At 39.7% G+C, this 11,830-nt stretch overlaps 1 protein-coding gene across 1 annotated transcript; it reads right to left on the reverse strand.

Annotated features, from left to right (window-relative positions):
- Positions 1-5,735: 5,735 nt before the first annotated feature.
- Positions 5,736-10,783, reverse strand: LOC133453679 (neuronal pentraxin-1-like). The gene is made up of 5 exons (XM_061733112.1): positions 10,111-10,783; positions 9,499-9,706; positions 8,277-8,518; positions 7,737-7,916; positions 5,736-7,237 (listed from the first exon to the last, which is right to left on the reverse strand). The coding sequence occupies exons 1-5, from the start codon at positions 10,528-10,530 to the stop codon at positions 7,016-7,018; spliced, it is 1,272 nt and encodes a 423-aa protein (XP_061589096.1). The 5' UTR covers positions 10,531-10,783; the 3' UTR covers positions 5,736-7,015.
- Between the last annotated feature and the right edge of the window lie 1,047 nt (positions 10,784-11,830).

The raw sequence follows: 11,830 nt of genomic DNA on the forward strand, positions 1-11,830 counted from the left end.
TCCCGCACACTGTAAGGTCAAGTGCAAAAAACTTTAATAGGGTAAACAAAAAAGCAACGTTTCGGTCCACAGGACCTTTCTCAAGCAGAGGAAGCTCCGCTTGAGAAAGGTCCTGTGGACCGAAACGTTGCTTTTTTGTTTACCCTATTAAAGTTTTTTGCACTTGACCTTACAGTGTGCGGGAGACCCCCTTTTTTTTTCCATAAGGGCTTAGCAGCCTTATGACAGCTAGGTATTAGCTGCGTGCAGCAAGCCGACCTTGTGATTATGTGTGCGTTGATGGATGTTGTTATGATGCAGGCTTACGTGGTCATCTGGGCTGCGTGAAAGTCCCAGTATCGGCTTACGGTTCCACGTCGTGATTGTAGTTTCCTTTATTTGGTAACCAAGCAGTTTAAATGAGACATATTGTCCTCTTTTTTTAAAAGTTGAAACACGTTTCGGAGGTCTTTTTTGAAAGATAATGCAACATTTTCTTTTTGCTGCCATGTCTTTACACATTTGCAGCCGGTTGGAGCAGGTGAAGGTGTGCCAGTCAACAGCACTGCACGCTTTCACAGTGTGGAAATCATACAGACTTAAATCTGCAGGCAAATAATACTCGCTAACCCTCAAAACAGTTTATCACTGTTTGATACTGTTTGCTGCAGCACCTGTAACCTGAGAGCTGACACAACCAAGACCCAAACTGAAAAATGCATACATTTTCATTTGATTTACAAATACTTACATTTCCTTCGTTTTCAGTTCAGGCGTGGACAGGTGGAACTGGGTCATCTTTTAGCTTTAGTTCAGAATGGTTCACATGCACAACAAGGAACCTAATGAACCAAGAACAGTCGCATCCTGTCTAGGTTCCCTGAGCAGGTTTTTCGCATAAAATAAACACATAAATTCTTGGCTTCACCGTCAGTCCATTTCTAAGCGTTCAAGTGTTTAGAGGCTAATGAATAATAATTTTATAATAATTTTATATATTATTTTATTGTATATTTTTTTTTACAATAATAATATTTTATTATTTTATTATTATTTATTATTTTATATATATTTTAAAATATAATATTTTATTTTATATTATTTTATAATAATAATAATAATAATAATTTATAATAATAATTTTTATTCATAATAAAGTTATGTTGACAATATTTTACAAATGTTTGTTTTTTTACTGATGGAACTGTTGTTGTGTTACTGATAGAGCAGTTTTTGACCAATAAGAGCAAGGAATTCTCAACTTCTCACTGACTGGGATGAAAGGATTAAGGAAACACAAGAAGAAGTCAGATTTCCTGGTCGGTGTATAAATGTCAAACAGAGTTCTGTTAGAAAATGATGAGCTCATTTCTTCTCCTTCTCCTTCTTTTCTCCTCCTTCTTTTCCTTTACTCCTCCTCCTCTACTTGGATAACTGCTCATAAGAATTTGCCGCTAGTAGAAGACCAAATCCGACATGATTTAAAAATAGAGAAGGGCGGAAATCATGGATGAAAATAAAGATGTAGAGCCTGGATAATCCTCCTCTGAGCCGTGTCTGTGATGTGACAGTACCCTGAAATTTAGAAACCTCCCCCAAGGACATATTTTGTGTCGCACTAAACAAAGTGATGGTTGTGTTTTTGGGAGAGTAATCACTTACTCAAAAAACTGCTTCACTCAGTAGTCATTAATTCAGAAACGTATGATTTTGCATCCGGTGGGTATTTATTGTCTCAGGAACATTCACTTAATTCAAATGCCTTGTCATTCTGATAACAGGTTGATCCTTCTGCTTTCAAAAGAGCATCAGAAGATGAGCACATCTATGAGATAACCTTTGAATTCATTCGTTGAAACATGACGCTATATCTTGAGAAGCATAAATCTTCTGCTTAAAAACTGCAAGTGGTGGAAAAATAAAGATTAAAATTCCTCAAATCGTGAAGACGAATAAGATAAAAGAGCTTAAACCCTTCTAGCAGCAAAAGAGTGGGTTCACTATTAAAAAGCTGTCAAGGTTTACATCTTTTTGTCAAAGCAATGTTCAAATTTTACAGTATCCTCAGCAATATGACGCATCAGTAGCTGTAAATTACTGTGTGGTATAAATTCATTGTTAAAATTAGTTTCCTTTACTCTCAAAGAAATATATTTTATGGTAGAAAACAATGTCGATTATTGTTTTTCTACTATGTGTCTCTCTTCTTTTGATTGTCACAGAACATATTATCTTGCTGGGAATCAATGTTTCCAGATGTTAAAACATTAAAGGAGACAAAGTGTGAGCTTTTTTTTTCTTTTCCAAAACTAAACATGACATCTTAGGGCCGTAATGATGTGTATAGGACATGTTTCAGTCAAAATAACACAGAGATAGAATTAAACCATGTCTTTACACCTCTGTTTATAACAGCTGGTTTGGGGGGGGGCTCTTTTTTTTGGTTTATGTAGCTTCGACTATACTATACTATACAAACGATAAAAGGACCAGTATACACAAGCAACTAGTGATAAGTGTAGTGAGAATACGCAGAAGAATTACAGTAAGAATGCCAACTTTATTTAAAGAAAGAAATTCAATATAACCACGTCAAAGTCAAGTCAAAGTAGCTTTATTGTCAATTCTTCACATGTTAAGACATACAAGGAATCGAGAGGACGTTTCCCACTTCCCTCGGTGAAACATATAAAGTGCGCAGGCACAACAGATAGACAAGACATTCCTAAAAAAAGTTCACATAAATAAATACAACATTTACTAGTACTAAGATGGTAGTGCAAAAGGCAATTTTTGTAAAAAAGAAACATTCCTTAGGGTGTATTTGGACATTGTGTGAAGTATTTAGACATAAACAGTAAAGTAAAGTGACACAGTGGTAATATATAAGCCTATTGATGACAATATTCGTGTTAGTGGGGGCATTTCTGACTGCTGATAACCATTTTTTTTTTTACATTTTTGAACAGATTGTATGAGGTCAGTTCTCCGATGTTCCTGTGCTCCTGTGCTGCCGTAACTGAAAATGCATGTTGACATGTTGAGTACTTTTTCAGAAAGAAACAATACAGTCCCATCAATGTGAATTTGTTCCAATGTTCACAGACTGGCTGAGTGAGGAAGATGACAAACCATGAATAATTTTATATACTAGACGTACATTTTAATATTTTATGACGTTCTCCAAACTTGTTGAAAAGGTTATGCTTTTGCAAACTTGTGCAATGGTGATATTGTAATGGTTTGTTGTCCTGTATATTTGTAGTAAGTTTGTTTATACATGGACTCTAGAGGTTTCAGTGCAGTCATGGTTGTCTGTGACCAAGCTGTTAAACAATAGTTGACATGTGACATGACCATAGCCCGTGGGTACATTTTGACTGCATGTATTAATAATTTCAACCTTATGAAACGTACATTTAAAATATTGAATTCGACTTTGAGGGCCTGTGGTTTGAAGGTTAATTCAGAGTCTATTAAGATTCCACAATATTTATATTCTGATTGCTCTAGTATTATTCATCCCAACACATAAACATCAGGCTCCACACCAGAACTACTTGATTTGAGGAAGAACATAGCAACTGTTTTGGTTAAGTTGAGTTTTAATCAGCATTGATTTAACCGTGATGGGACATGGTCCATGGACTGTGTTAGTTTCTTATGACTTGTGCCATGTTGTTACCATGTATATTTCTGTATCATCTGCATACATTTGAACACAGTTATTAGTACATGCTGATGCAAGATCATTGATGTAAACTTCACACAAAAATGACAAAAATATAGATTATTTCTTTGTTGTAACAATGCTTCTTGGCAATAAATCTTATACCGTTGGAAAACCTGTTCATTTCCTTTTTAAATTATGCCATATTTATAAGAAAAATGCATTTGTGGGATGAGCAGAAAGAGTTGGCAGACTCTCTGAAATGTTTAGCTCAAATTTGCATTGGGTGGGAGGCAAATGAAGCACTGTTCAAATGTTTGATTAATTGTTGAGCTATGAGTTTCTCTGCAACTTTAGACACTGTGGGTATATTTATCTGTTATTACACAAATATGCAGAATTTCCATTTTTATAGATTGCAATGACAGCTGCTGACTTCCACACATTTGGGAATATTACCTGAGAGATGAAACTATTGAGAATGTTCATTACTGGGGTCATTAATGTGTGACTGGGCTCTTTCAGCAAAAAAAAGGATCTATTCCAAATACGTCCTTGTGAGATTGTATTGCCTGTGAAACTTCAGTGACACTCCTAACTGAAAGCCAACTCTGTAGAATGAACTGGACAATCATTTAAATTGTTAGATGGAAAAGACTGATCAATATTAGATACCGAGTCAACGTCTCTCCTGTACACACTATAACCTGTGATACTGACTGCTGTAGAGGGGCATTTTTATAGATCCAGGTCTCAGCTATGCAGAAATAGTCCAAATTTGAACTGAGTAGCTCGTGCTGAGTTTGTTCCTGTTTTGAACAATATGCTTTTTTTTATTCACATGTCCACCTAAAAGGCCTTTGAACTTCACATTAGGATCTCAGACTGGTCTGGAGTGATTGTCAGTCTGAAATACTGCTAATTTCTCATTTTTTGCTGTCTCCGGATTGATCAATTTTCTGTTTACATCTTGTGTTGCCCCGGTAACCATCAAGTTAGCCAATTATGGTGGCAAGTTCACCATTCCTCCCCCCACACATTCATATTCACTTTTAGCTATACCTTCTTTTCATTTCACATCTTTCATCCTTTCCTTCTTTTCAACCGTAAGCAATGACAACAAACTCCACCCTGTTCAGTCGTCTGTGGGCGGTTGCCCTCTTTGAGCCTCGAGCAAGCTGAATGAGGGATCCTCTGGGGTTTTTTATGTATTTTTTCATTTTATTTATTTTATTTCAATTTATTATACAATAGTAATGATATCTGGAGCCATCCCTCACCATCAGTGTTGTTTGCTGGTAGCGGTTCCTTGGGTACCTTGTACAGTCCACACCCATCTCCAACGCAGTGAACCTGGTTTCTTGCTTATGCTTGAGAATATGTTGAGATGGTTTCAATCCCAAGACCTCTAATCATTCACTTTACAAGATCAATCTTTGAGCCGTTGAGTGACAGCTATCCAGAGACTGGACCTCAGATCTGGCACATCATGGCCTTATGCCATTTTGAGTTTGCTCAGTAGGAGGCAACATTTGCACAGCTTATTGTAGCTTGTCTGAGCACTATGCACAAATACAAATGTAACATACATAAATGTCTGAATCCCTGCCTGTTGCTGTTTATAAGTGCAGCTTCATCTATTTAAAATGGAGGAGTACCAGCACTATAAGAGAGGACGACTCACTGAACCTAAACAATACATAGAGGTTTTAGAAATATTGTTCAAACTGACATCCTGCTGATGCTTTTGTTCTCTCCCTGACCACGCGGGTGTATAAGTTGTCGCTTTGAGAGGTGTGCACTGTAAACGGTTAACGCAGTTGAAGTTCAAGCGTCAGGATTGATAGGTTCAAAGTAGCTGAAATGTCACTGGATGTTTCAAAACGATGTGATGTGGAGAACACTTGAGGGGTTGGAAACTTTTCATGAAGAGAGAGGAAAAACAAAGATAGCAACTGTTTAACATGAATCCAGGAAACATTTTGGTTGCTGCAGCAGCAGGTTATCAGAAGTAAAGTGGTCTTGAATAGGTGACTTTAATGTGCCGCAGTTTACGTTTAAACTGCATTTATATAATTACCCCTCTATGAGAATAACTGGTGAAGCATCTTACAGCAGCAACAAGAAAACAATAACTTTATGTAGTCACATTAGCGCACACAAACACACAAACATTTCAGAATCCCTCTCTCGCTCTCTTTAACAACAAACTCCCTCTCTTTACTATTTGTTGTTACCTATACGAACCTCAAGGAAGGCACTGTGACATAAAGTATCACAATTTTATTACAAAAATTAAATTCTTCATCTCTCAATTATGCCATGCTTGGAGCATATAACAATACAGTAAAAAACCCAGACCCAGAGAAGATAGTAAAGCAGATTTCAACAATGCTTCCACAGCACTCTGTCATTCATGCTTTTACTATACAGACACTGTAACATTCCTAATACAGAGTAGTACAAACACCTGCCAAAACACATCATGTTGGTTAACAAACTCATATTAAATTACATTTACCAATGAGAGAGGAACGGGAAAATAAATCAGCTCTGAAAAGAAACACAAACCAGTCAACACTGAATTTGCAACTTAAAACGTACTGAATGTGCTGAATACTTGAACCAGCCCAAGGCACCCAGGCTTCATAGCAATGTTGGCAAGTTAACGACATTCTTACAGGAACACTTGAAGCGAACAATTATTACAAATTGACTTGTACCACAGTCTGACTTCGCAGTCTCTTTTATCGTAACCTCCTCTTCCGGCATTCTTCTTTGTCAGTCACAGTGCAAGTTCCGGGTGTGGATGTGGGGTGAGAGAGGGGGAGGGGAGTTGGTGCCCAGAGTAGAGAGAAAAGGAAGGAGGTGCGGGAGAAAGAGGGGTCACGGGGAGCTGTACCGCATCAGACATCACTTCACAGCGCAAAACACTGACAAGAATTGGACGGACAGCGTAATCTCCCACTCTCAATGGGAGAAGGAGAAAGGAAGGGGGAGAGGGGAGAGATTGGTTATGCAATTCCTCACTTGGCTCGTGACTTGTCCAAACATAAGGCGCAGATTGCCAGCTGCCTGTCCAAGACGAAATAAGCCAAATGAAAAGCTTAGGTGTGCTTTCAACAGAACATCCAAGAAAGAAAAACGGAAAGCAAACACCGTTATTTTCTCACAGAGGTCTCCAAGAAGAATGGACTTTTTTTCCCTCAATATGAGATGTGTTGTTTTGCACATGAATACCTAAGAATGATATAAATCCCAGATTCAAGCGTACAATAACTGAGATGGTCTCTAACAAACGTCAAATGAAGACAGGACAAAAGCGCAGAAATACAGAGAGGCCTTTGTGGACCGATCAGATGCAGTTCAGTTGAGCGAACGGCACGGCTCGAAGGTCCATTTGGTCGCTCCTCCAAATATTTCAATGTTGCTCTCTGTCCAGGAGAAGACGTTCCCGGACGACGCTCTGCTGTTGCATGTCGCCAAGTTGTAGATCTCAGCCATAGAGAGTTTCCTGTTCCAGATATTTAAGTTTGCTAGCTCGCCAACAAAAGCTTGTGTTGCATCAAAGCCTCCACCCAAGGTGTCCTGTAGAAGCAGAGAGAGGTGTTAACCATCACTGGAACAAGTCAAGGCAAGCATTAACTTTAACCCTTATGAACCTATCTTCCAAGGTTACACCTTTACATATCACATACAAAAAGAAAAACAGCCTTTAAATATTCTTATAAGCAACTTAATTGCGAAACTATTTTGGAAGCCAACAAATTAAATAAGAAGAAACTGTCATATTTCATTACAGAGCCCCAACCCTTTAAAAATAATTCGGTATATCTTGCTCTGGACAATGAGCAAATTAAATTAAGCCTCTTCAGTTATTTTCTTCTGGCAAAATTCAAGCCAAATTGATTATGCACAATTAACACAATTGACCTGTCTTCAGAGAAGATTATCTGAACAGGCTATTATTTAATTGTGTCTGTGGTATCATTTCTTACACATCTAATGTTTAATTAGTTGAGGATTGTTTCCAAAGGTTGTCCGCGGGGGATTTAAGCGCAGTCCTGATTTAAAAACGAGTATCCACCTGCTCTTGTCCGAGGACCAGGACTCCATCTGGTTTGATGGGGTGGTACGGTGCCAGATTTTCCCCGCTGCCCCGCGGCACTCCGTCCTGGAAGGCTTCCCACATCCCATCACGGGTGGTCCACGTGATGCACAGATGATGCCACTTTCCATCGTTGATAAGAAACGGCAGCTTTGCAACCTGGAGCAGAAATATTTTCATAAGTCCTGTCTTTTCTCTCTGTTAAAAATCTCCCTTTCACACTTTAGTAGCACAGTGACTCCCTGTCGCACCTTCTCACCCCCTCCCCCATCAGTTCCTTTATCACATATCTTTCCCTTCATGAAAAGATGGCTTCTATCTCTCACCTTGTTCTATTTCTAACCTTATGTTGTTTCTCATCCAAGCACAGGTATTTAAGCTTTTTCTCACTGGTATTTCCACCTCAAATTATTTTACACAGTTTAAGCATTTTAAATTCAAAGGGCCACAATGTGAAGATGAGGAAAAAAGACAAAAAACTGATTGAACTCAGTCTGTACAAGTGATGATCATTTTTACCTTGTCGTTAATGAGAATCTCCATGGGATTGTTCCCCCACTCGATCAGCACCAGCTCGTTGGCCTGACCCGGAACAGCGTAGGAGAAAGGCGTCCCCACCCCGGGGGAGGCGTTGGACTTGATCCACAGACACACGCTGAAGGAATACATCTCAGGGAGGCTCCTCTTGGCTTTGGCGTACATGTAGTTGGTTCTCAGGGGGAAGGTGAGCTGGAACTTGTCTGTCGGCCTGGAGTCTTTGCCTGTGGATGAACGCAGCACTTTGAGTGAAGAGTACACTTTGCAATTTATTCCTATTTTCCAAGGGTTTAACTGAACCTTAGATGTATTGTTTTACATGGAGATGAATTATGATTTGTTTTAAGAAGGGAGACTTTCTGAATAAAATATACCACATCTTGTCTGAAATTGTATTCACTTGCTTTGTGTCCCTTTTTCAAAATCATTCTTTGCTCAGTGACTATCTTATTTCATAATCATTCTTCACACAGTGATAAACATATTTTGCAGTTGTCAGTATTTTCTTGATGCATAAAATGGCTCTTTCCTCTCCACATATACCCCAGCTCCTATTTACACTGTATTGATACACCTTCACAGGTGCTGAAATGCTGTCCAGACCTTTGCTCCTAAAGGTGTCACTGGACTGGAGAACTCAATAAAGTTTTTCTATGTCTGACCTCTGCAATAACGATCTCTATTTGAATATAGGCTCATTTACAAGTTTGACGGCCATGTTTTGGCAGAGAAAAACGTAAACTCAGCGAAGCAAAAGAGCAAGCAGGTCTTGAGATATGCAAAGCAATGCAGCTCTTCCTTCTCCTCCCTCATATCTGCGTGCAACGTGATGGTTGCGGCACGGTAAATTGTTTTAAATGGGTGTTGTAATACGGTAGATTTCTGATCTCTCTATCTCTCTATCTCTCTATCTATCTATCTATCTATCTATCTATCTATCTATCTATCTATCTATCTATCTATCTATCTATCTATCTATCTATCTATCTATCTATCTATCTATCTCTTTCCATCTCTCTCCTTTTGCAGGTCGGATAGGCTCCAGCAGGCTCCCCTGACCCTGAGTAAGATTATAGAAAACTGATGGATGGATACTTTTTAAGTCATATATTTAAAAACAAATAAATTGCAGTTTATGTGACATTAAACTCTCACAGGGCCAGTTTAGGGAGCAGTTTCAGTGCGCACTTTAATCCAAACGCACCTTTCTCCAGGTCTGTGATCCGGTGGTGCAAAGAAGTGAGCGTGGATTCCACTCGGTTCCGTTGGTCGGTATCATTCCTCGATCCCGGTTTGCTCTCCTCTAAAGTGTTGACCCGGGACAGAACTTGCTTCTCCATGTCGTCTATCTTGTTCTGCAGCAGATCCTTCAGGCTGTTCGCCTGCACGGTGCTATTCCCTCGGCTGTACTGCTGCATTAGACAAAGTAAAACAGACACCGTAGTTACAAAAAAAAGGGACTGCTCAACTCCCTGGAATATTTGGCTAATATTATTAAAATCTTAAGGCTGATTTATGGTTCCGCGTTACACCGACGCAGAGCCTACGGCGTAGGGTACGCGGCGACGCTATACCCCTACGGCGTAAGCTCTGCGTCGATTTAACGCAGGACCATTATTCAGGCTTATGTCTACATTATTTCATGTGTTCATTTTTACGCCCGCCGGTGCGCATTTTTTCAGTAAGCTTTTACTTAGGCAACATCTATCCGGGGGAAAAGCGTGAGAAAAAAAAATAGTATTACAATTTTATCCCACAGCAAACCGTGGGAGCGCATTTGATTTGAACATTTCTCCTTCCTCTTGTACTTCCCTACCTCTAGATTCTCCAGTCTCTGTTTGAGCGTTTGTAAAGTGTGTCCCAGCTGGGCCAGAGTTTCCGTGGTGCCCCGGGAAACATCTCCCATGGTGTTTTTGGCCCCCGGCCGCCTCCCGGCCGGCCCCGCCGCGGCCGGGAGGCTCTGGCTCTCGCAGCGGCTCAACTTGGACGTTAGTTCCCTGATGGTTTCCTTCTGGTTCACGATGGTCTCCTTCTGCTGCAGCACGGTCTCCCTCAGCTGGATGATAGTGGTTTTCAGGTCCTCCGCCGGCCCGCTGTTCTGCATCGTGGCGGTACACAAGTCCATGTCTTTGGGGACCGACGTGCAAATAAACTGCGTCTGTCCGAAGTCCTGCGCGGTGCTTCCCGCCACGAGCAGGCAGGAGAGCAGAAAAAGTTTCCAGGAGAGTCCGTCCATGACTCCAGTCAGCGGCGGGTACTTGAGTGAGTAAAGCGTGTGTGTGTTCAGCACCAGGAGCTGTCCAGCGGAGCTGCGTCTCTGTTTCAGCACCAGGAGCTGTCCAGCGGAGCTGCGTCTCTGATTTCAGCACCGGGAGCTGTCCAGCGGAGCTGCGTCTCTGATTTCAGCACCAGGAGCTGTCCAGCGGAGCTGCGTCTCTGTTTCAGCACCAGGAGCTGTCCAGCGGAGCTGCGTCTCTGCTTTCAGCACCAGGAGCTGTCCAGTAATGTGAGGCGCTGCTGCTGTGTGTGCGGCTTATATAGCGGAAAAACGCAGCGCAGCTCCACTGCATCACAGAGAGGAGGCAGCGGGGTCTGCTACACACCTACCGAGTCCTGCCTCGTATTTAAGGTCGTCTTACAACAGTTTCTACCGACAGTGCTCACTGAGCACACTGAAAAAAATAAATCTAAGCACATGTAAATATAACATATTTCAATCTGTGATATTAACAATTAAAAATGAAGTTTTTTGCTTTACATGAATACATCTAGTTTTGAACTTTTTCCTTATTTTTTTCCTTAATAAGCAGTATTTATGTAAATCCCAGGCAATATTTTCATTTACACACAAACAACAAGCAATGATCTTGTTGTATTTACCTTTCCTTTAACAATTTTAATCTATTCGGCAGATTGACCAACGTTTAGATGAGACATGCTTTATTTGTTTCATGTAGAACACAACAGTAAAAAATATCTTGCTTGATCTAATTTAAAAAAAATGAAGGCAACTTTTTCGCATGAGATTATTATGTAGATCAAGAAAGACTAGTCTTTGTATAAACTACTTAATTTTTAGTATGTACAAAATTCATTTGTAAGTAAAGTCAACTTAATTTTGATAAATAAAGTAAACTTAACACAATTAAGTTGACTGTGCTTGCAAAATGTATTATTTACATACAAAAAATTAAGTAGTTTATACAAAGAATAGTCTTTCTTGATCTACATAATAATCTCATGCGAAAAAGTTGCCTTCATTTTTTTAATAGATCAATATTTGCATCAGTGCAGTAAAAGGGATAGTGCGGTCCAAAAGATTTCGAGTTTGGTCCCAGAAATCTTGTTCTTCTATCACATATGTGTCAGGAAGTTAACCAAATGATAAGATTGTTTAGCCTCAACACGGTCCACATCTGTAGTTGTTTTTCAATTTGTCAATTTGTTTTTTAAGACTATTAAAGTGTACTCATTAAAGTGGGGTTTTTTTTATACATAATGTATCTATTTTTTTCCTATATTGTATAATAATGATG

The sequence above is a fragment of the Cololabis saira genome, chromosome 1 (assembly GCF_033807715.1).
Source record: "Cololabis saira isolate AMF1-May2022 chromosome 1, fColSai1.1, whole genome shotgun sequence".
In the NCBI taxonomy this organism is placed as follows: domain Eukaryota; kingdom Metazoa; phylum Chordata; class Actinopteri; order Beloniformes; family Belonidae; genus Cololabis; species Cololabis saira.

What these genes read in the sequence shown, in the direction of transcription:
- LOC133453679 (XM_061733112.1), bottom strand. Translation starts at nt 10,530, where the DNA reads ATGGACGGACTCTCCTGGAAACTTTTTCTGCTCTCCTGCCTGCTCGTG. An exon ending in GATCACAGACCTGGAGAAAG is followed by an intron (nt 8,519 to 9,498) that starts GTGCGTTTGGAT and finishes GTTCATCCACAG; the next exon opens with GCAAAGACTCCAGGCCGACA. An exon ending in TGGTCCTCGGACAAGAGCAG is followed by an intron (nt 7,238 to 7,736) that starts GTGGATACTCGT and finishes CTGCTTCTACAG; the next exon opens with GACACCTTGGGTGGAGGCTT.